Source organism: Pongo abelii, chromosome 9 (genome assembly GCF_028885655.2).
Source record: "Pongo abelii isolate AG06213 chromosome 9, NHGRI_mPonAbe1-v2.0_pri, whole genome shotgun sequence".
Classification (NCBI taxonomy): Eukaryota; Metazoa; Chordata; class Mammalia; order Primates; family Hominidae; genus Pongo; species Pongo abelii.
Window position 1 is genome coordinate 35,432,925 of NC_071994.2, and position 23,114 is coordinate 35,456,038.

A 23,114-nucleotide genomic window follows, 5' to 3' on the forward strand; every position below is an offset into this window, starting at 1 on the left:
CCAGTGACGCTCCCGCCCCTTTCCTCTTCTTCCAAGGGGCCAGGTGGGCTGGGGTGTGGCCGCCGCTGTGCTCTGTGTCTTGGGGCCCGGGCTGGGATGGGGTGGGGGCAGGCGGGGGCGGGGCGGCAGGCCACGCTGTCCTGGAGTTGGCAAGAAAGGACAGCGCAGAAACTTGCTCCCTCCGAGGGCTGGGAGTCCCGAGTCCAGCTTAGGGGGAGTGGGGGCGCGACCCCCAACCCAGAAACCTTCACTTGACCTCTCAAGTTCGCGGCAGCAGGGCGGGCCGCGCCGAATCTCGGCGTGCGCGGAGCGGGGAGATGCCGGCGAGCGCCAGAGCCCGGGCTCGGGGGCCCTGCGCCGGGGAGAGGAGCCGGGACCCACTGGCTGAGCCGAAAACAAGTGTATTCATATTCAAACAAACGGACCAATTGCACCAGGCGGGGAGAGGGAGCATCCAATCGGCTGGCGCGAGGCCCCGGCGCTGCTTTGCATAAAGCAATATTTTGTGTGAGAGCGAGCGGTGCATTTGCATGTTGCGGAGTGATTAGTGGGTTTGAAAAGCGAACCGTGGCTCGGCCTCATTTCCCGCTCTGGTTCAGGCGCAGGAGGAAGTGTTTTGCTGGAGGATGATGACAGAGGTCAGGCTTCGCTAATGGGCCAGTGAGGAGCGGTGGAGGCGAGGCCGGGCGCCGGCACACACACATTAACACACTTGAGCCATCACCAATCAGCATAGGTGTGCTGGCTGCAGCCACTTCCCTCACCCACACTCTTTATCTCTCACTCTCCAGCCGCTGACAGCCCATTTTATTGTCAATCTCTGTCTCCTTCCCAGGAATCTGAGAATTGCTCTCACACACCAACCCTGCAACATCCGTGGAGAAAACTCTCAGCAGCAACTCCTTTAAAATACCGTCATTTCAAACCATTGTGGTCTTTAAGCAACAACAGCAGCACAAAAAACCCCAACCAAACAAAACTCTTGACAGAAGCTGTGACAACCAGAGAGGATGCCTCATAAAGGTGAGTCCGCTTCTTTCTTCTCGCTTTATTTTTATTGCAATATTCAGACAGGTCTCCCCCTTCCTCCCCCCTTCCTTCCTCTCCTCTCGCCGGTCCCCTCCCCCACTGCTACGCCGGGAGAGTTGGGCCGGAGAAGTTTCCACGCAGGAGCCCAAACTTTCTACTTCCAGCGAAAGCCCGCGTCGGAGGGTGACCGCCGGCGAGCGGGAGCGGCGCAGGGCTCGGGGCGGGCGGCCAGCTCAGCCCCAGCGCCAGCGCCAGCGCCAGCGCGGGCTGAGCTCGCGGGAAGAAGGGAGACTCCAGGCGCGACAGCAGCAGCGGCTCCTAGCCCCAGCTTCGCCCAATGCTCCCGACCCGCGGGAAAAGACGAAGAGGCTCTGTGGTGCCCAAGGCCCTGGAACGGCCTCAGAGAGCAACCGCTGCCGGCTGCTTTGTCCAGCCGGAGGCCCAGCGAGCGCGCAGAGAGCGGGCGCTCCAAGGAATCGCAGAGGGAGCGCCGAGGGAACCAGCTCGCCGCATCTCCGCTCGCCCGTCGGCCCTCGGGCTTTGTGCCGCACTGGGCTCCGGCGCAGAAGAGTCAGCCGGCACTCGAGCGCCGAGGGGGCATCGCGCCCGCCACCAGCCCGAGTGGAGTCAGTCGGCAAGGCAGCCGCACGCTGGAGGTAGAGGGAAGAGCGAGCTAGCGCGAGCCGGGAAGGAAGCCACCAGGCCAAGGCGGTGGAACGCGCGCTCCGAGGGGGTTCAGAGCCGAGCGGGAGGACTGTCAGATTCCATCCAGCCCCCGGGCTCTTGCCCCCAACTCCACTGGAGCGCTGAGCTCGGAACTTGAAAACTCTCTGCTCCCCAGGCTTCCCCCGACTCTCATCTCCCTCGCCCTGCGGAGGCTGGGGCTCTTCCCTGTCCTCCGGCCCTCTGCGCTTGGTGGGTATTTTTCCTTGTTTTCTTCTGATCCAGTCGCACCAGGTGTTGGGATTTCAGCAAGTTTTGAGGTGCAGAGGTGGTTTGCTTTTTTGTTTGTTTTACTCCGAATCCCCTTATGTTTTTCTTGGTAAGGCCTTGAAAATAAATCTATATGAAAGCATTGGCCTTCCCCCTCGTCTGATCACTTCCTCTCCCAGCTAATTAGTCGGAGTAATTTGAGAGCTTTCGATTCTGAGATCCCAGGAGGAAAAGTGTCTTTTCAAAGTTCATAAAGTTGTTGTCTCTTTCCTTGTGCGGATTTTCTCAGTCTCCCTGCGCCATAATAGCCCTGAATTTTAGCAAGTGTAATTGGGGGAAATGGAGTTGAATTTCAAGTGGAAATGCTTTCTTTTTCGAGTGCTAAAACCCGGCTCTTCATTCATGAGCGATTTCTAGAAAGTTTAAAAACAAAGTGAACGTGGTTTCTTTCTTTCTTCCTTTTTATTTTCCTTATACTCTCCCAAGCTCCCTAATCCATTTTGGACGTTTAACTCGAACTTGGGAAGGTTTTAGAAGGGGCTGGGAGCAGAAAATGAAATGAAAGGCAAAGAGCTTGAAAGCCTGGCGAGTTTACTGAAGAGAAATAATAGTTGTTGCGGTTGACATTACATTTTTTATAGCCAGTGACCTTTGCAAACGTCTGAAGGCAGTTTGATTAGTTGTTATCTTATTTGGCCCTAGAGAGTAAAACTTTGTCATCTTAATTGCTAATTACTCTTTTGGCTGGGGGTGGGAGGACCGAGAGCTCTCCCCTTTACCCCAGTTAAAGAGTTTGGGGATGGAATTTGAGAATTAAGTAATTAAAATAACAACAGCATTTGAAAACTGAGGCTTGTGTTGAGGACAGAGAGGTGGGGGCAGTGGTCCAGAGGTCTTGTGGTCCAAGGCCGGGGCGACTCCAAAATGTCTGGAGACTCCTTCGTTCAGGATGTGGGTCTATGGCCCCAGCGAGGCCGTACAGAGCCTCGGGCTGAGCTGGGGGGCTCAGGCTGCAGTTGGGGGTCTGACCTCTCCGGTGCACAGGACTGCTTCCGGGTGTCGATGTGCCCCACTTCCCGGGTTGCTTCTGCACTTAGTGTTCACGTTTACTTAAGTAATTAGCTTCTTAGCGAGAGGGAAGTGGGAATGGAGCAGAACTGGAATTTGAAATACTACCACCTTCCCAGCTGCTTCGAAAACTAATCAACGAGGCCTCTCTGGGCTCAGCTACGGAATTTAAAAAAATGGTATCAAGAAGTTACAAGCCAGGATGGGAGCATTCTATTGTGATTGTGTACAGCGTGGGTTACAAAGTGGAGTTCTGGAAGTTTTACCCCTCCTAGGGGAATCCCATTCCCCATCTCCCCACCTACTACTCCTTTGCAGCTTCAGGGTCCTGCATTTGGTGGGGTGGGGTATTCTGCTTTGGAGTTGGAGATTTTGCCTGTCCAGGGCATGGCTATGGGTGCCGGGACTGAAATACAGGAAGGAAGCATTGGAGAGCCAACCTAGATAAAGGTAACTAGTAGCCCTCTGCTGTGGCCAGTATTTACCCAATGCTGAGAAAAAGTCTTCATTTTCTGTTCATTTTTATGGATTTAACCAAGTAGTTAAAAAAGTAGACCAGGAATGGCCTTGTAGAGTAAAATGTGCTTCTTGAAATTCTTTGCTTGCAGGCAGGCAGATCAATAATCACCATAGGTAAAACAGAAAAAAAATGCATTTAAAAAAAAAACAGAGAGAAATGATGCTGTGACTGTTTTGTTATTTTACCTCTTTTTGGGGGGCAGACCTCTTGAATGGGCTCTTTATTGTAAGTCTCTCTTCCCAATTGAGCTCCCCACGGTGCCGTTGTATCTTTTTACAGCCCCTAACAACTCACACCAGTAACACAATTACCTCCAGATATTTACAACAAGAAATTACTTTTCTATTTTCTCCACTCGCCCAAAAGACTTTTTTTTGGGGGGGGGGGGAAGGCAGGGAGGTGTTCGTACAGGAGCAGCCTCGGGGAACCCTGCACTGGGTCAGGGCTTATGAAGCTAGAAGCGTCCCTCTGTTCCCTTTGTGAGTTGGTGGGTTGTTGGTACGTTTGGTTGGAAGCTGTGTTGCTGGTTAGGGAGACTTGGTTTTGCTCCTTGGGTTCGAGGAAAGCTGGAGAATAGAAGCCATTGTTTGCCGTCTGTCGGCTTTGTCGACCACGCTCACCCCCTCCTGTTCTTACTTTTTAAAGCAGTGAGGCGAGGTAGACAGGGTGTGGCACAGTACAGTTAAAGGGGTGAAGATCTAAATGCCAAAAGAGAAGTTAATCACAATAAGTGAGGTTTGGGATAAAAAGTTGGGCTTGCCCCTTTCAAAGTCCCAGAAAGCTGGGAGGTAGATGGAGAGGGGGCCATTGGGAAGTTTTTTTGGTGTAGGGAGAGGAGTAGAAGATAAAGGGGTAAGCAGAGTGTTGGGTTCTGGGGGTCTTGTGAAATTCCTTAAGGAAGGAGGGAGTATGGCCCTGCAGCCCTCCCAAACTGCTCCAGCCTATGCTCTCCGGCACCAGGAAGTTCCAAGGTTCCCTTCCCCTGGTCTCTAAACTTCAGGTATTCCTCTCCCCTCACACGCCCTCAACCTCAGCTCTTGGCCTCTACTCCTTACTCCACTGTTCCTCCTATTTCCCCCTTCCCCTTTTCCTGGTTCTTTATATTTTTGCAAAGTGGGATCTGAACTTGCTAGATTTTCCAATTCTCCCAAGCCAGACCAGAGCAGCCTCTTTTAAAGGATGGAGACTTCTGTGGGAGATGCCGCTGAAAATGTGGGTGTAATGCTGGGAATTAGAGTTTGATGACAGTTTGACTGAGCCCTAGATGCATGTGTTTTTCCTGAGAGTGAGGCTCAGAGAGCCCATGGACGTATGCTGTTGAACCACAGCTTGATATACCTTTCTCTCCTTCTGTTTTGTCTTAGGGGGAAGACTTTAACTAGGGGCGCGCAGATGTGTGAGGCCTTTTATTGTGAGAGTGGACAGACATCCGAGATTTCAGGCAAGTTCTGTGGTGGCTGCTTTGGGCTCAAAACCCACAAACAGTCAAAGCAAACTATTTCAGTATGCTTCTTCACTATAGTTCAGATAGAAGAAAAAAATCAAAATTGAGGCATCGCTTCTACTGATTAAAGGGTTAACTGCTAAAGAATGTAGGGGAAACAGATTGGGGATATTCCAGTACTTTGTTTCAAGCCCCAAAGGGTAGATTTCGTATGCACTGCGGGGCAGAGCTGGGTGACCCTCAGATCGCCCCAAGCGGTTGAGTGGATCAATTCCTAAAGAACGGAGATTCTCCTGTCCTAGCCCCAGGTCCATCTCGGTTGGGAGTTCAGGCCTACCTGATGCAGCTGCCCGGGGATTAACTCCTATTTTCTTGCTAACAGAGCCCCATATTCGAGCCCCGTGGAATCCCGCGGCCCCCAGCCAGAGCCAGCATGCAGAACAGTAAGTGCCTCTGGTCTTCTTGGGACTTCGGGCTCGGGGTGCGCGGACCCGAGGGTCAGGGGAGGACACAGGGGCTCGCGACGCCCGCGCTGGCCCGGCCGCCGACCGACTGAGGCCCGGGGACCTGCGGCGGCTGCTCCCCCCTCCGCGCCCGGCAGCCCGGGAGGGGAGGGCGTTTGCTTGGCTCTTCTCGATACTGGAGAAGCAGGGTCTGGGCCCTTAAGAACAGCCCGCCCGAGTTTTCGAAGCTGCGGTAGAGAAACCCCATCCCCCCCAAATCCTGTAACTCACACCCCCTCCCCGCCCCTGCCCGGGCTCTGACCCCGGAGAGAGGGGCTGGGCTGAGCAGGGCGGGGCGAAGGCTTCTCCTAGTTGCGCGAGAAGGAGGCCCCTTTGGGCTTAGCCAAGACTGAAAGTCTCCACCAACCCGGCGGGGTTGGGGGCTTCTCTCCCCAAGTCACTCTCAAGGCAGCTCCTCCCCTCCTCATCCCATCTACGGGCCTAGAAGGGATGAGGAGAGGAGCCCCCAAGCCTGCAGCAGGGTAGGGTTTGTAAACTCGCTGTTACAGGGCGCAGGAGAGAGCACGGTTTACTGGGTCTGGTAAGGAGGTGCCCAGGAATTGGAAAATCCCTGCCCTGGCAACTGCAATTGCTTGGGTCCTGATAGTCCCGGGCCCAGAGCGCTTTTGATACTTATGGCTCTTGTACCTCCCTGCTTTCCTCTGCTCAGACCTCGTGGGGTCCCACCCACCTTCCTGTTCAGTTGGTGGGTGCTGGTACGTGGCAGGGCTAGTCTAGAGCTCCGACCTGGGAGCCTGGAGGCCCAGCGAAACCAGGCCCGGTTTGAGGTTACGGTTGAGGCACACGGCGTCAGGGCTCAACTGAACTCGAAGTGTGGAAAGGCCCAGGTCTTCTAGCAGCCTGCCCTGGCCGAACCACAAAGGCTTAAGAGGGTCCCCAGCACCTTATCCATCTGTTCTGGAAACGCCGGTCGCCCCCTGGTGCTTCCGGGGTTGGTAAGCGCGTAGCTGAGGAAGGGGCACAAAGGTGGCGAGCTTTGCGGGAGTAGTTGTGCAGAACCTGCCGGACCCCAGGGCTTGGCCGGTAGGCTCGCCTTCGGCGGCTGGGCTCTCCCCTTGGAGCTCAGACTTCCCAGCCGCAGGCTGTCTCTCGGGCGGGCCCCAGCCAGGGCGCGCAGCCCTGAGCGTTTGTCGCTGCGGCCCGGCTGGCAGGCCCCGAGGGGCGCGGGGTCGCGGGCCGGCCCGCAGGGCTTTGTGCCGCTCGTTCCCGGGTGTGCGCGAGGCGCGGAGCATCCAAATTGACACCATATGTTTTCCTATTAGTTGCTTCGCGGTCGAGTTCTAGGCGCATAATCATCGCCAGTGGGCGAAAGCGCCAGCAGTCCCTAGGGAAGGGACACAATGATTGAGGCTTAACCTCTGAAGGGGAATTTGGAGCTGCGCTTTCTCTCTGCCATTTCGATGCTGGGAGTGGCGCTCTGGCCCTGGCGTCTCCTGGGCGAGCACCAGCCGGCGGTAGCTGCAGAGGTGGCGGGCACGTTGTTATTTTTTGAAATGGGTGAGGAGGGAGGTCTAGATTTAGGCGGCCTCACGCGCCCGCCTTGGCATTAGCAGACTGGGAATTGCCGTGGCTATGCCCGAAGTTTGGAAAGTCTCTCTCGGTCTCTTTCTGGGACAGCCTTTCTTTTTCCGGGAAGCTCCCTGTGCCTAGAGGTGGGGCTCTGTAGCTGGAGGGGTAGATGGAACTTGCGAAGCAAAGGAAGGCAATAAAAGGAAGTTAGGAGAAACCGGAAACGTGGGCCAGGCCTTGCTCTGTTGGAGAAGCGGTGTCCCCGCAATGTCCCTGCTTGCGCTGGTCCCGGCTGGAGCCCAGATCCCCCAAACGCCTGTCACTTCTCATCGAGTTGAGGCTCCGGCCCCCACCCGCGCCTCGGTGAGGGCCCCCCCTCAGCCCCAAGCCTTCGGCTACCCTGAAAACGCGGCTCCCCTCGAAGGGGAAACGAGTGCAGTTCAATCTCGTCTGAGTGATCTACAAATAGGGACGGAAAGGGTCGTTTTATCACGGTCCCGTTTGTCGTGACGATGCAATTTCCCGGAGCGGAGCACTGTCACAAAGTGACAAGGCTGCCACAAGCGCCCCGACTGATCTTTTCAATTAGCCTTCCATGCATGATCCGGAGCGACTTCCGCCTATTTCCAGAAATTAAGCTCAAACTTGACGTGCAGCTAGTTTTATTTTAAAGACAAATGTCAGAGAGGCTCATCATATTTTCCCCCCTCTTCTATATTTGGAGCTTATTTATTGCTAAGAAGCTCAGGCTCCTGGAGTCAATTTATCAGTAGGTTCCAAGGAGAGGAGAGGAGAGAGGAGAGAGGAGAGCTGAACAGGGAGCCACGTCTTTTCCTGGGAGGGCTGCTCTCTAAGTCGGGGCTGCAGGTTGGAGATTTTTAAGGAAGTGGAAATTGGCAATTGGCTTTGTGTGTCTGTGGTTTTTGGGGAGGGGGAACTACAAAGAGGGGCTAACTCCCTCTCCCTGTTCTCTAAGGTTGGACCACAGGGATGAGGTTGTGAGATACAAAGATAAAGGAGGGATGGGGAACACTATGATGTGGTCTTTTTCTTTTCTGTTTTTGATTTTTGCTAATATCTATCCTTGGCTAAGGGGAGGGCGGAGTTCAGCGGCGGAAATAAAGCGAGCAGTGGCTGGTGCGAACCGACTCCCGGCTCTAAGCCTTACTTGCGGTGGCCGGACTTGTCTGTGGCTGAAGCCGAGCCCGGGCTGTGACTCTCACGTCTGCACTGGAGGTGCGGAAACCTGGACTGGGGTTCGCCAGCCACAGACTGGCTACTCTGGTTCTTCTCTCCTCTTCCTTCTTCTATTCTAACCAAACAAAACCAAACTCGATGCTTGTGCCAGGCCTTGGCCAGTTCCGACGGTGATGGAAACATTTCTGGATTTTAGCGTCTAAGGGAGCACTCAAGGGCTGTAAGGTTTGATATCACTGTCCCAACACTGCAGAGACCTTGAAGGTTCATTGTGGGATCTGTAGAACCCATGGTTTGCGGTGACACTCAGAGGGGATCTTTGGGAGATTTATAGAGCCGGTTTTTAGAGCTTTGTGGGTTCAGAGGCTGGCTGCAGAGTTTATGAAAAGGGGCAGTGGGCTGGGGACACTGCTGGGGTTATGGCTGTAGGGAGGTTCATGTGTACTTGTTCCTTGGCATGTGTCTGACTCTGTGTTGCTGCTGCAGTCCAGTGGGCAGGGGCACGGTTGTTTGGGACTGGGCTGCCCGATATCTGGCATGGCCGGTGGTCCTGTTGTCGTTTATGTGATTGATAGCAGGGACCTGATCGCCGAGGTTGGCACAGGTTGGCAGGGAGATGAGGATGCATTGTGGTTGTCTCCTCCTCCTCTCCTTCTTCCTCTTCCCCTTCCTCTTCTCCTTCCTGTTCTTGTTCTCCCTCATCTTCCTCTTCCTTCTTCTCCCTCTTCTTCCTCTTCACTCTGCTCTCCTCTCTTCTTTTCCCCTTTCCTCTCCTCTCCCTTTCCTCAGGTCACAGCGGAGTGAATCAGCTCGGTGGTGTCTTTGTCAACGGGCGGCCACTGCCGGACTCCACCCGGCAGAAGATTGTAGAGCTAGCTCACAGCGGGGCCCGGCCGTGCGACATTTCCCGAATTCTGCAGGTGATCCTCCCGGCGCCGCCCCACTCGCCGCCCCCGCGGCCCTCCACTCTCAACGCCCTCTCTTCATTTCTTACTGTAAACGATGCTAATTATGGACCCCCCACCCTCACCCACCCCAGTCCCCAGTCCCCCACCCACTCCCCTGCCTTCCCACTTTCCCCTCTCCTTCCACCATCCTTCCCTATCTCTTTCAACCTGGGTCAGTTACATAAGATAACTCATCTGCTTCAGAAAAATATTGTGTGCGGATTTTTTTAAATCTTTCTCTTTTTATTTGGTAAAGACATTCATTGTGGGAACAGTTTATGAACTGTAATAAGCTGAGTTATATAAACCGGCATAATTTCATTCTGCTCTCCCCAGCCCATGTTTACCTCAGCTTTTGAGGTATTTGTTTATTCTTCATGTTTATGAATAATATATATTGATTTTAAAAGGCAAATGCTATTTACCCCTCCCTAACTCATATTTACTCAATTGGGTATTTTTTAAAGAAGGAGAAGAAGTAAAAAATCAGTTTATTTTTTACCTTTGCTCTTTAAAGCATAACACCACTTTAAGCAAGGTCAGCACAAAAACAAACTAATCTACTTCGTTTTGATGCATCTTCAGGCAATGTTTAAGAAAACAGTTTTTTTTTTTAAAAAAAAGCTTTTAAATTCGTTTTTTAGTTCAAATTGTTTGAAAGTATCATCATATTTGTAGTTTTTAGGGCTACAAATGTAATTTTAAGAAAAAAAGCTCTCTACAGTAAGTTCTCGTACCATTGAAGGTATATTTTTGTGTTATAGACCCATGCAGATGCAAAAGTCCAAGTGCTGGACAATCAAAACGTAAGCTTGTCATTGTTTAATGCATACTTAAACAATTTTATTTTTGTCTTGAAATTATTAATAATGTGGTTTTCTGTCCACTTCCCCTATGCAGGTGTCCAACGGATGTGTGAGTAAAATTCTGGGCAGGTATTACGAGACTGGCTCCATCAGACCCAGGGCAATCGGTGGTAGTAAACCGAGAGTAGCGACTCCAGAAGTTGTAAGCAAAATAGCCCAGTATAAGCGGGAGTGCCCGTCCATCTTTGCTTGGGAAATCCGAGACAGATTACTGTCCGAGGGGGTCTGTACCAACGATAACATACCAAGTGTAAGTTCATTGAGAACATCTGCCCTCCCTGCCCTAAGCCCAATGCTCTCTCCTCTTTACCTCCTCCCACCCACTTTCTCCACTGTCTCTTAGTCTGTGTCCTCTCCCTGCTCCACATTTGTCTCCTTTGTACCTGGGGGAACAGAGAGGAATGCCCTGACCTTTCTTTGACTGTCTGGAAAATGGGAGTCAAGTGTGGGGAGTCGTTCACTTCATTTGCATGCTGCAAAACAGAGGGCGGAGGCACCAGGGAAAGGCACTTGAATGAAGAAGAAAAATGAGAACCAGATTGTAACTTCGTCCCAATCCACCTGCCAGAACTTTCCTTCAGGTGTCACACATCCATTTCCATCCTAATGTTAAACAATATGATGAAAGAAAGCTTTACACCAAGTCTAAATAGTTTTTATTTTCGGGCAGTCTTTTAACAAAGCAAAGCAACCGTGTGAGTTAGGTCACCAGAGACACCAAGCAATGGTGAAGGACCCCCTCCCCCCAATTCTCTATTCAACTAAACTTCCATGCCCAAAATGATAGCTATCATTTTTTCCACGGTGTATCTGCAAATCCACCCACTGTCCCGGGGTGGCTGGGAGCTTTTTAATGGGTTGAGAGTTGCTTTTTAAGGTGGTGGGTGAGCTGAGATGGGTGACTGTGTCTTCAGGAGACACTACCATTTGGTTTGATTTTGGTTTGATTTGCAGGTGTCATCAATAAACAGAGTTCTTCGCAACCTGGCTAGCGAAAAGCAACAGATGGGCGCAGACGGCATGTATGATAAACTAAGGATGTTGAACGGGCAGACCGGAAGCTGGGGCACCCGCCCTGGTTGGTATCCGGGGACTTCGGTGCCAGGGCAACCTACGCAAGGTAAAACCCAAGCAGCCATCCACGCAGCTCTCCATATGTGCATCCCATTGCTTGTCCCCTACTCTCCCAACCTTTTCCTCCCAGGGCTTCCATGCTTGAGGAATGTCATGGGTGAGACTGCATTTGAAGGCCTGGGACACATCGACCACATTGTATGTAGGTGGTGTTTGTTGAACCATCTTGTTGGCCTGGAAATGTGAGGGTTGTCTATGTCAGGAGTGGTATGAAGGTGGCTGGTGGGTGTGTGTGTGTGTCTGTGGGCAGCACTGTGTGCATAAGAGCGAGCTGCGTGGTGCACTATTCAAATTTGACATTAGAATGCAGGGAGAGTCCCCTTGTAGAAGTGTGACAAGTTAACGCACTGACAGACTGTGAGGTAAACATAATTGTATCGTGTTGCTTTTTGCTGTAATTGACAAATTATGTGACTATGAGTAGGGTGCACATGAAAGGGTGAGCAGGGAGATGCAGGGCGAGTCGGGGATGGGGCATTGGAAGTGGTGGTCTCCCAACTAAAACCACCCCACTATCCTTGCCCCTCCCCCGTTCGCCCCTCTGGGCCCCACTTTCTCACTCTCTGTGGGTGGCGACTATGTGGAAGTGGTGAGGTGAAGATACTGTGAGCAGGACGGCTGGATGCCGGGAGCCGCTCTGGTCTGGGAGGAGAGATGGGACCTGGAACACCCCAGGTTCTGTGAGAAGGGCTGGAGGAAGAGGAGGGGGCGGGAGGGTCAGTTGGCTCCCCTCCGCCCCCCTCCACACCCCGAGGTAGCTTGGTCAAGAATAGGAAACAGTTTACTCCGAAGATTAATCGGTATTTGTTGTCCTCGTGACAAGGAGATAATATGCGGGATAATGGGACGTGGCGTCTCACTCCCGGGAGCACAACGGAGCCTGGGGGCTTGGGGCCGGGGGTGGCGCGCGGGACTGCGAGGAGGCTGCCGGCGCGTCCGTGAGCTCTCGGACCGGCTCCGGATGCCCGGCGCCTCCATGGAGCCGGGCGAAGGAAGGGAAAATCGGTAACAGTATGCGAAATATCTGGTACAAAGGATGCTTCTGTCACTCGCAAGAATTTGTTATGGGAACAATCCTGTCGCTCTGTAATTGCTCATTAGAGAACGTTTTGTTTCTCATTAAGGCGACATGAATAAGCGTCTAGTTGAAGGAGACAGCTGTAGAAATGTTCCACAAGAGACCTCTGGACACGATTCGGCACCAATTGCCAATTAGACATGTCAGTTTTAAGAGCAGAAAACAATATAGGACGGACACTGGGAAGATAGGGAGCAAAGCGCTCGCTTCTTGTTTCCCAGCGCGGCCGCTCGGCCGGCGGAGGCCTCCTGACGCGCGGGGCCCGGGTTCCACTGGGCGACCCCGCCCGCACGGACCCGAACCCGCCGCCTCCGCGAGCGCGGAGGGCCCCCAGGCCCGCTCCCGCCTCTGGTGAGACTAGCGATTGACCCCACCGAGTGTAGGCAACCCCATCCCTGCCTGACTTTTGAAACCGTAGGATTCCCACTTGTAGACACTGGACACACCCAAGTGACATCCGAACTTCGCACTCATGAGCGTCCACCCCTCCGCCCCCAGCAATCTGAGGTCCTGGTGATCCCTCCCCTGACAAGAGTCTGACCCACTTAGTCCGAGAAGTCTTGGGGAGGGACGCAGGGCACGGTGGCCTAGGCCTGGGAGGGCTGAGCCCAGAGCCTCCACTCCGGGCTCTCCCCGGCGCATGGGCTCCCATAAGCTTGGGGCGCAGGAGACACCCCCCTCCCGCATCTTGGAGTTGGGCAGAAGACGAGGACAGCAGCTTCCACCAGAGGTGGCGTCCGATTCGGGCGGATTTTCGTCGCCGGCAGTCTGAGGGCGGGAAGTGAGAGTCAAACCGGCTAGGGTCCGCCTGTGATGGTTGGGGCCGGAGGTGGAGCTAGTCCAGGGGCTTTTCACTTTAACGCGCCTAGTTGCTAGAAAATTCTGGGTCAACTGACAATCACCAACCCCCCACCCTCAAGTGAGGTTTTTGGGGGGTGACTGTCACCTCAGGTACAGGACCTTCGCCCCTAGTTGCGTGGGGAGGACACGTGGGCCAAACGAAGCACAGAGTTGCCGGCGTGGGGGTAGCGGGCACTGGTGGCGAGCTTCGCTTCACGTTCCCGGGGAATCTTCAGACTTTTTGGTGCTAAGAGGGTCCCCCTCCCTCTCTAGCCCACTTTCCCAGCCCAGGAAGCCTTTCTTGGGTTTTAAAGAGTCCATTACTACAAAAGCATAAGGCGGGGGTTAGGTCTCAGAGGGAGACAAATATGGTTTCCATCTGATCAACGCCATGCGGCGGTGAATAAAATCGCGAGGACGTGGGCTGACAACAACAAGAGACAACTCTATCCAGCCCCAATTCTCCGGCGATTTCGTAGTTTTAGGGATCACGGAGACACTTTTTCTTATCTCCTCCCCTCACCCCACCCCCACCCCCCATAATACCCAGGCCCTCTGTAGGATTTAGTCCGCCTCTCTTTCAACAGATGCTACAATGTTTTGATCCGCGCTCCAGAGCTGAAAAGGTGCCGCAACCGGGTTGCTATCTTTTCTTGCTTGTTTTCCGCCTCACTGATTAAGACACTAAGAAACTAAGGAATGATTTTATTTCCCAGCAACTCTCTCTCTCTCTGTCTCTCTCTCTTTCTCTCTCTCTCTTTCTCTCTCTCCTCCTTCCAGGAAACAAATCCTATTCCCATCGTCAGATGGTCCTGGGGCTGGGAATAATGGGAGGCGCTTTCACTCGCCTTCTCACGGATTAGGCTGGAAGGTGAACGGCACCCACTGAAGGCCCCTGCTTTGCGCGGCTCCGAGGGGGCGCCTTTTGAAGAAGATATCTTAATTGTCCACCAGTTAGGTTTATCGTAGGCAGGGGGGAGTCGAGATCCAACTTCTAGTTTTATTTTGTTAAAAGCTTTAAGAGTGGAAGGCAAATCCACTAAAGTGGGGGAAAATGCACCCATTTTAAGTAAGAGCAGCCGCTAGGTCACCGCCTGGCTGCAAACAGTTGCCACTTCTAAAGTAACGAACTGTCCCCGTGCCGCTCTCCCCGTGGGGTAGAGAAGGGATCCTGCAGCGACAGGTTTCTTTTTGCTGGCCTGTAATTCCAATCCCCGCTTCCTATCTTTTTTTTTTTTCTTCCAGATTTAAAATTGAGCTCTACTGTCCCTGCTGACTTTTCTCTCTTAAGTGTCAGTTCTGGAGGCAGCACAGGGCCTGGTGGCGATCGCGTGCGTGCCTGTGTAAACCCGTGTGTATGTTTGTGTGAGACAGAACATGGATAAGAATGTGAATCTCCATGTTTCAAAATTAAGAAAATGTCAAAGAGGCAAATGAGAGCAGAGCATGCTATCGGCGGGGGTCTTCGGAGGCAGATTCGGGCAACTTTGTTTAATTGGCGAGATCGAATGTGCCAGAAAAGGGACCGAGATGGGGCCCCTAGGAAGGCAGGGGGCATGAGTGGCCATGGGGAGATGGGCTTTGTGTTCTCCTCAGTGCCCCCCACCCCATACCAGATGTGCACAGATTTTTGTCTGTTTTCCAAAAGCAATAACCCTCCGGCCTTTCTAGTTGGCCAAAAGGAGCTATTTCCAGTCTTCCTTCTTCACCAAACCCGAAAATAAAGCGAGGGGTGGGGGTGGTCGCTTCATTTCTTCCCTTGAAAAACGCTTTGAAAAGTCCCCGGAAACTTGGGGCAGTAAATTAGCACAGAAGCTTGTGCGCGCACACGTGAGCGGAGCGCGTCTCCCTCAGCTAAGTGGCCCTCCTCGACCCCCACCTTTCTGATGGACTGCAAAGACCCAGAGTCCAGCTGAGGCTCAGTTACCAATATTCTCTGTCCCTCATCCTCCTTTTCCTCTCTCTCCCACTCTTGTTCGGCCCTCGTGTCTCTTTTTCCTCTCAGCATTCTTTTCTGTCCTTTTTTTCTTATACCTTTCTGGCCTCTGTGTTTTTTGAGCCCTCTTTTTCCCTCCATCGCCCTCTGTCCTTCCCCCAACCCAGGCCCCCCAATCCTTCCCCCTTGCTTCCATCCCCACCGCTGGTTTCCATCCTGCCTCCCCTCCATCTCCACTGTGTAGGAACCCGGCCCTGGTCCCCGTCCACTCTCCCTGCCTCCCCCCATGCTGGGCCCTGGCCCCCCATCCACCCTCCATCCCCCCAGCCAAGCGCCCTAAATAGCACGGAGGCGCCCGCTCTTCGGACAGTGATTAATGATAGCAGAGCAGAGGGGTTAACACACTTCACTGAAAAGTCTGTTGACTGGGTTTCTTGTAACACAATGTGGCCCGCTGCACGCCTCAAGAGAATCCTTTTGTTGTCCGCGCTCATTGTAGCCTCAAAATTCTGCCCACGAAAGTTTGCCAACGCTCCTGCCCCAGGAGTTTAATAGTTTCCCTTACTCGCGGGGCATTGTGCAGCGCTGAAAAGCAGCCCCTCGCTATTCAAGTGTTGGTGGTCATCTCAATAGATCTCCAAGGGCCCATATGGTGGCCAGTGCCGATGAATCCGCCTGTTTAAATGGGGGAGAAAGTTGGGGTTTTAAAACATTTCAAAGTTCCTGAAAAGATCCCACTAGATCCTGTCACAATTCCCTGAACTCTTTGAAGGCGCAGCCTATTGTCTCCTGGTTATAAATAATATTCCTGGCCAAGTCGATTCCCACCAAGGCGCTCCGAGGGGCCCCTCCACCCCGCCTCTGGCCAAGTTTTGAGGATAGGGAGGTGGGTAGCCCATGTTGGTATCCCTTGGGGGTCATTTCAGGACCCCAGACCCAGGACCCAGCCTGTAGTGGCTCTGGAGGCCCAGTCAGGGTTTAGGTAATCCTGCTTCCCTTCACTGCGGCCTTAAAAGCAAGGTGCAAGCCGGGAGCCAGCTAGCCCAAGTGCACATCTTGCCCTCCAGGCAGCAAGGGAAAACAATAAAACTTTCCCCCTGTATAATGATAGAAATTACATTAAAAGTGGTGGAAATGCCCTAATTAAAAATGTACCACTTAAATGATATGCCAAAGATTCAGCTGCAGCATAGAATATTTAGCTAGTTAGTGAACTCTCTACTATTTCTTTTTTAAAATTACACGTTAAAAATTTAAAAGAAATCTTACTTTTCTCTGGTGCAACACATTACAAAGAATGGACAGTCCTTTTATCTAAATATAAAATTCCATTTTCAGCAATTATAGCCTGTTCTTGGTGATGATATAATTACAGCTGTGCTCGTAATAGGTGTCAAGGCGAAGCGCACTCATACAATAGTTGAATAAAACTGCAGAACAATGAGAGCACTTCTAAATTCACAACCTTTAAAATGAAATTGACTGTGCAGAATTCAAATAAAAACTAGATAAATATTTTTTTAAAAAGATTACAAGCTTGGTTTGGTTTCTTAATAGCATTTTCTACAAACCTATCAACATCTAATTGATTAGATAGGAATTACTGATTATAGATCAACTGAAATCTTGAACATCACTCTTCTATTTTCCCAACACAGCCATAGGTAAAGAGATTCTGTAGGGAGTGGAGTGAGGCATTTGGGGAGTTGGGGTTACTTATAAAATATCATTTTAATTGGAAACTTCAGTGCTTATTTTTTTCATTCAAGAAATGCCACTTAGTGTGTGTTATTATAAGTCTCATCTTGATAAAAACAAAGAAAATGGTGGTCAGGTAACTAACGTCACAAATGTTTTTTTTTAAAGGAAGGCTGACAGTTACCTTGGGAATGTTTTGGTGAGGCTGGCGGGATATAATGCTCTTGGAGTTTAAGACTACACCAGGCCCCTTTTGGAGGCTCCAAGTTATTCCAAATTTCTCTTACCATCCTATTCTTTTTGTTCCAGATGGCTGCCAGCAACAGGAAGGAGGGGGAGAGAATACCAACTCCATCAGTTCCAATGGAGAAGATTCAGATGAGGCTCAAATGCGACTTCAGCTGAAGCGGAAGCTGCAAAGAAATAGAACATCCTTTACCCAAGAGCAAATTGAGGCCCTGGAGAAAGGTGATAGAGTTTTTCAAAGTAGAGAAGAAGTAAATCAAAGTAAATGCCACATCTTCAGTACAAAGAGCTAAATTTAGCCAGGGCCCTTTGCATAGAGGAATGAAAAGATTTCCTTTTTTCTGTCTTTTTATTTCTCTGGGCATCTTTTCAGTGTGTGTGTGTGTGTGTGTGGTGTGTGTGTGTGTGTTTCTTCTTTTCATCTACCAGTAATTCAAAGACTAAATGACTGACTTATAAGGAAAAATGATGATTTGGCTATTTCAGGCAACAGAAAGGTCACTGAATGTCATTCCAAAGAAAATTTAACTTGGTTCTGGTGGGAAAGTTCTTCCAAGTACAGTCAACACTAGAAGCATTTTAAAGGGAATTGGTTGGAGGTAATGGGAGTGGGGAAGTGGGAACCAGTTTGATCCACAGTTTGGTCAACATATTTTGTGTAGTTCTGGCACAATATGGAAAATCAACTTACTCTTTCAGAGTTTGAGAGAACCCATTATCCAGATGTGTTTGCCCGAGAAAGACTAGCAGCCAAAATAGATCTACCTGAAGCAAGAATACAGGTACCAAGAGACTGTGCAGTTTTACACTTTGTGATTCATACCATTTGTCTTTCCTAGAGACAGAGGTACTTGTACAGAGCACTGTTTATTTATAGGACTAATAACAGGTTCAGTCTGCTAAATGCTCTGCTGTCATGGGTGTGGGGAGGGCAGCAGTGGAGGTGCCAAGGTGGGGCTGGACTCGACGTAGACACAGTGCTAACCTGTCCCACCTGATTTCCAGGTATGGTTTTCTAATCGAAGGGCCAAATGGAGAAGAGAAGAAAAACTGAGGAATCAGAGAAGACAGGCCAGCAACACACCTAGTCATATTCCTATCAGCAGTAGTTTCAGCACCAGTGTCTACCAACCAATTCCACAACCCACCACACCTGGTAATTTGAAATACTAACACTACGAATCAATGTCTTTAAACCTGTTTGCTCCAGGCTCTGACTCTCCCCCTGACTACTGTCATTTCTCTTGCCCTCAGTTTCCTCCTTCACATCTGGCTCCATGTTGGGCCGAACAGACACAGCCCTCACAAACACCTACAGCGCTCTGCCGCCTATGCCCAGCTTCACCATGGCAAATAACCTGCCTATGCAAGTAAGTGCAGCTGGTGGTGGCCTGCACAATCCAGGCCCCAGAGAAGTGAGGAGTGGCTCAAGGCCTGTGGACCTCATTGGCTGTGTCTGCACCCTTGAGAGCTTTTTGCACTACAGTGATTGGTTTGACCAGTCAAGTCGGAGACAGTCAATCCCATCACTTTTAAGTGATTGACTCATTAATTCATGCCCTAAAAAAATTAGTAATAAAAATCTGTCCAGTTTTGTCAAGTTGATCTGCCTTTTATTATACTGTTACCTTGATAATGTTGGGTGGTGGTGGGGCATGTTTTGGGTAGCAGGGAGCCTTGCACCAGAAAGTGGAAATAATGCTGGCACATTATCAGATAGCAGATTAGTAGTTTAAAATTTGGGTTTATATTAATGTGTTTGTATGCTAAATATACAATCTGTGTGTGCATTTGGGGCATTACTTTGGATATATGTGATAAACTAGTGAGAAAGAAAAAAAGGATCGGAAATGGGATTCATATTTACATGGTGAGATATACATAATATAATGAGAATGCTAGTTTTCTGTCTGTATCTACAATAAGAAAAGGCACAGCAGGTATTTGCCGGAAATTTAGTGTGTCTTTGCTGTGAATGGTGTGATGAGTTTGTGGCCCTCCTAGCTGCCTGGGAAGCTTGATGCTATTCACTTGGTATGACAGCCTGCCTCTCCTCTTAGTTCTGTCCCAAATATCTATTAGCCCCTACATTTAGAGGTCCTGCACTAGGTTCACCCTTTATGATGTAAGTTGGATAAGGCAGATGGTTTGTACTAGACCTTTGTTGCTGGATGGATTCTTGATAGGAAAAATGTCCATCTTCTGGTAGGCCTTTCCCGGTGGTTTTCCTAGAACTCCCGTTTGTGCAACAATTAGAGATATTAGATGGTACGATATTGGGCAGCATGAGCCTCTGCTGGAAACAGTTCTGGGGCTACACTGATTGTTTATTCTCCATTGAACATTTTTTGCTGGATTTCAAATCCAAATAACAGCAAAATAAATGTTTCACAGTCTTCAGACTAATACAGGAGCAGCTAGATAAGCAACTTCAGAGGAATTATTCATGTTTATTTTTATTGCATCTGGATATTATTGGCCATAGTACAATTGATGTAAATTAAGGGATTAACAGCCCATTAGTTGGTGTTGCTATAACTGCGTTGGAATTTTCCAGAAGTCAGGTTGCCTAGAGGAAGTCATTGCAGGAATTAGAAACAAATGCAAGCTGAAATTCTGGCAGGGCCCTCAAGGCCTGTTTGCCTCTTTGAACTTGATGATAGCATTCATCATCTGACTTTAATAAGGCCACAGAGTGTCTTGTTCAGTTTCATATATTGTAACAACATCCAGGTTTCTGTGAAGATAGATAGCAAAATGTGTATGTGAGAAAATAATAAGACGAACATGTAGATGCTGCAATTATATTAGGGCTGTTTCCACATACATACCGGTGTGGGGAATCAATCTATTTCAAACACTGACTTTAAAAAATTACATAATTTGTATAATTCAAAAAGTACATGCATTCATTAAGCATAAAGAAAATCAAAATGATCAATAACTTTACTCTTCAGAGAAAACTACTCTTTGAATTTTGGAGTGGGTGAGCCCATTTGTCTATCCCTTTATTCATTCTCTTGACCAAAATCATCATTTTACCAATGGTGGGTGTCTTCCTCTGAACCTTCTCTGATATGCTTCCCTCTCTGAGCATACGGATTTTGGAAATTAAACATTTCTCCAGTTTGCAGAGAAGAGAAATGATAGTATACTGTACTATCATCTGACCTGCTTGTTCCCGACACACTTCTTTTAATTCATCCCAAGTTTGCTGCCATGGCATAGTACCATGAGAGCTCATGAGGCGTTTTGTTAGGAGAAAGGTTTACCTCCTCAGTGCTGCCATTTCGAACAGTTCGAGGGTAGCAACAGTTTTCTAGTTATAAGTCAGTCTGGGCTTTTGGGTCTGTTAAGAAGTCATGGTTAATTCTCAGGATGGAGGTGGGTTACATTTACTAACTCAATCTGGGGTTTGGGTCTATTAGGAAGTCATGGTTAATTCTCAGGATGGGGGTGGTTATATTTACTAACACTTCTGATCACTTTAACTTGGGGTCATTACAGATCTGCTTCTTCAAAGAATCTTTAATCCCATGAGTGAAAGGTTCCCAAGGTCCCTGAACCATACTTTACTGAGAGCTCCTCCCACTGCTCTCTGTCCCAAAGCTTGAGATATGGGCTCTGGGGGTCACAGGGTTCCCAAATAAATCCAGATTTGCAGGGAGAGGGGATGTGTTTTGATGAAGGTCCTCATGCTATAGGTTCTTCAAAGATGCCAGCAGAGGTTAGAGACAAAAATCCTATTAATTTATGGATAGTGGCAACCATCTAGCTGGACAGTTGTCAGAACCTACAGTGCTTTAGAGACTTCATACATAGGCAACCTTCTTCTAGCTGTGGCCAGTGGAAGGACTAGCTCGCGGCCCAATCTTAGATTTATCATATGGAATTCCAGTACTTCACGTGAAGGCATCTTTAATGATCAGACTTGTTGGCAGAGTTCCTCGGGAGGAGGGAGCCTGGGGCTGTGGCTGTGTGATGTGTTCCTCAGTAACCACAGGTTTGCCTCTCTCCTCACAGCCCCCAGTCCCCAGCCAGACCTCCTCATACTCCTGCATGCTGCCCACCAGCCCTTCGGTGAATGGGCGGAGTTATGATACCTACACCCCCCCACATATGCAGACACACATGAACAGTCAGCCAATGGGCACCTCGGGCACCACTTCAACAGGTGAGCCACTGCTTTCTGCAGGCTGCACAGAGGTGGCCTGTACAGTTTCTTTTGCCAGGTGATCTCTCTTCACTAGAAGTTTACCCAAACAGAATCTCCTGGTCTTGTGGGAGGGCGTGTTTAACTCTTTGCTGTCCTTGTCCCTGGGGGATGGGGATTAAAAAGGGAAATTCGGTTAAGCTAATTAGTAACTTTACACCATATAGACAAAAACTAAAATTGTTTTTCCTGAATTTGGTCACCAAAGTTGTGTGTGAAGACAAGGCCTGAGACTGCAAGTTTTCTGAGGACAGATTATTAGACGAAGCTCAGTAGGGGGCCCACTGAGCTGTAGGTGCGTGCTTGTTGAAATGCTTCTTGCTCTCATAGCTCCTCTAGACCTTTTGCTGGAAATAAAAAGTGACACATTGGTTTTCCAGAGACAGCTTTATTGTAAAAGTTCCAAACATGCAAACAAACAGAGGATTTTTTTTCTTTTCTTTTGGATTGCGGTAAGGGGTACTTGGGATCCAATAGGTATATATAAACATGTTGTCTAGTTTCTGAAGGTGCTACTTTTATTTGTAACAATTGAAGTTTTTTTAATAGAGTAAAAAATGTTAGAAAGTATTAGTTTTTTTTTTTTGTAAACCTATAAATTTGTATTCCATATCTGTTTCTCAAAGGGAATATCTACATGGCTATTTCTTTCATCCACTTCTAGGACTCATTTCCCCTGGTGTGTCAGTTCCAGTTCAAGTTCCTGGAAGTGAACCTGATATGTCTCAATACTGGCCAAGATTACAGTAAAAAAAAAAAAAAAAAAAAAAAAAAAAGGAAAGGAAATATTGTATCAATTCAGTCAGTGACTATGGGGACACAACAGTTGAGCTTTCAGGAAAGAAAGAAAAATGGCTGTTAGAGGCGCTTCAGTTCTACAATTGTGTCCTGTATTGTACCACTGGGGAAGGAATGGACTTGAAACAAGGACCTTTGTATACAGAAGGCACGATATCAGTTGGAACAAATCTTCATTTTGGTATCCAAACTTTTATTCATTTTGGTGTATTATTTGTAAATGGGCATTTGTATGTTATAATGAAAAAAAGAACAATGTAGACTGGATGGATGTTTGATCTGTGTTGGTCATGAAGTTGTTTTTTTTTTTTTTTAAAAAAGAAAACCATGATCAACAAGCTTTGCCATGAATTTAAGAGTTTTATCAAGATATATCGAATACTTCTACCCATCTGTTCATAGTTTATGGACTGATGTTCCAAGTTTGTATCATTCCTTTGCATATAATTAAACCTGGAACAACATGCACTAGATTTATGTCAGAAATATCTGTTGGTTTTCCAAAGGTTGTTAACAGATGAAGTTTATGTGCAAAAAAGGGTAAGATATAAATTCAAGGAAGAGAAAAAGTTGATAGCTAAAAGGTAGAGTGTGTCTTCGATATAATCCAATTTGTTTTATGTCAAAATGTAAGTATTTGTCTTCCCTAGAAATCCTCAGAATGATTTCTATAATAAAGTTACTTTCATTTATATTTGACAAGAATACTCTATAGATGTTTTATACACATTTTCATGCAATCATACGTTTCTTTTTTGGCCAGCAAAAGTTAATTGTTCTTAGATATAGTTGTATTACTGTTCACGGTCCAATCATTTTGTGCATCTAGAGTTCATTCCTAATCAATTAAAAGTGCTTGCAAGAGTTTTAAACTTAAGTGTTTTGAAGTTGTTCACAACTACATATCAAAATTAACCATTGTTGATTGTAAAAAACCATGCCAAAGCCTTTGTATTTCCTTTATTATACAGTTTTCTTTTTAACCTTACAGTGTGGTGTTACAAATTTTATTTCTGTGTTAGATCAACATTCTAAACCAATGGTTACTTTCATACACACTCTGTTTTACATCCTGATGATCTTTAAAAAATAATCCTTATAGATACCATAAATCAAAAACGTGTTAGAAATAAA

At 48.9% G+C, this 23,114-nt stretch overlaps 1 protein-coding gene across 5 annotated transcripts; it reads left to right on the forward strand.

Annotated features, from left to right (window-relative positions):
* Positions 1-519: 519 nt before the first annotated feature.
* On the forward strand, positions 520-21,958 carry PAX6 (paired box 6). 5 transcript variants are annotated; one of them, XM_054524526.2, is made up of 14 exons: positions 520-736; positions 836-1,023; positions 4,915-4,991; positions 5,377-5,437; positions 8,121-8,263; positions 9,014-9,144; positions 10,072-10,287; positions 10,992-11,157; positions 17,033-17,191; positions 17,669-17,751; positions 17,975-18,125; positions 18,224-18,339; positions 20,993-21,143; positions 21,847-21,958. In XM_054524526.2, exons 3-14 carry the CDS (start codon positions 4,943-4,945, stop codon positions 21,930-21,932), a joined length of 1,512 nt encoding a protein of 503 aa, XP_054380501.1. In that variant the 5' UTR covers positions 520-736; positions 836-1,023; positions 4,915-4,942; the 3' UTR covers positions 21,933-21,958. The 5 variants fall into 5 exon arrangements, with proteins under 5 accessions (XP_054380501.1, XP_024111745.1, XP_054380498.1 ...); XM_024255977.3 differs by lacking the exons at positions 520-736; positions 836-1,023; positions 8,121-8,263 and adding an exon at positions 9,936-9,977 and having other exon boundaries at positions 4,914-4,991; XM_054524523.2 differs by lacking the exons at positions 520-736; positions 836-1,023; positions 8,121-8,263 and adding an exon at positions 9,936-9,977 and having other exon boundaries at positions 4,914-4,991; positions 10,072-10,086.
* Positions 21,959-23,114: the final 1,156 nt, after the last annotated feature.

What these genes read in the sequence shown, in the direction of transcription:
- PAX6 (XM_054524526.2), top strand. Translation starts at nt 4,943, where the DNA reads ATGTGTGAGGCCTTTTATTGTGAGAGTGGACAGACATCCGAGATTTCA. An exon ending in CAGAGCCAGCATGCAGAACA is followed by an intron (nt 5,438 to 8,120) that starts GTAAGTGCCTCT and finishes TCCTTGGCTAAG; the next exon opens with GGGAGGGCGGAGTTCAGCGG. An exon ending in TACCTGAAGCAAGAATACAG is followed by an intron (nt 17,752 to 17,974) that starts GTACCAAGAGAC and finishes CCTGATTTCCAG; the next exon opens with GTATGGTTTTCTAATCGAAG.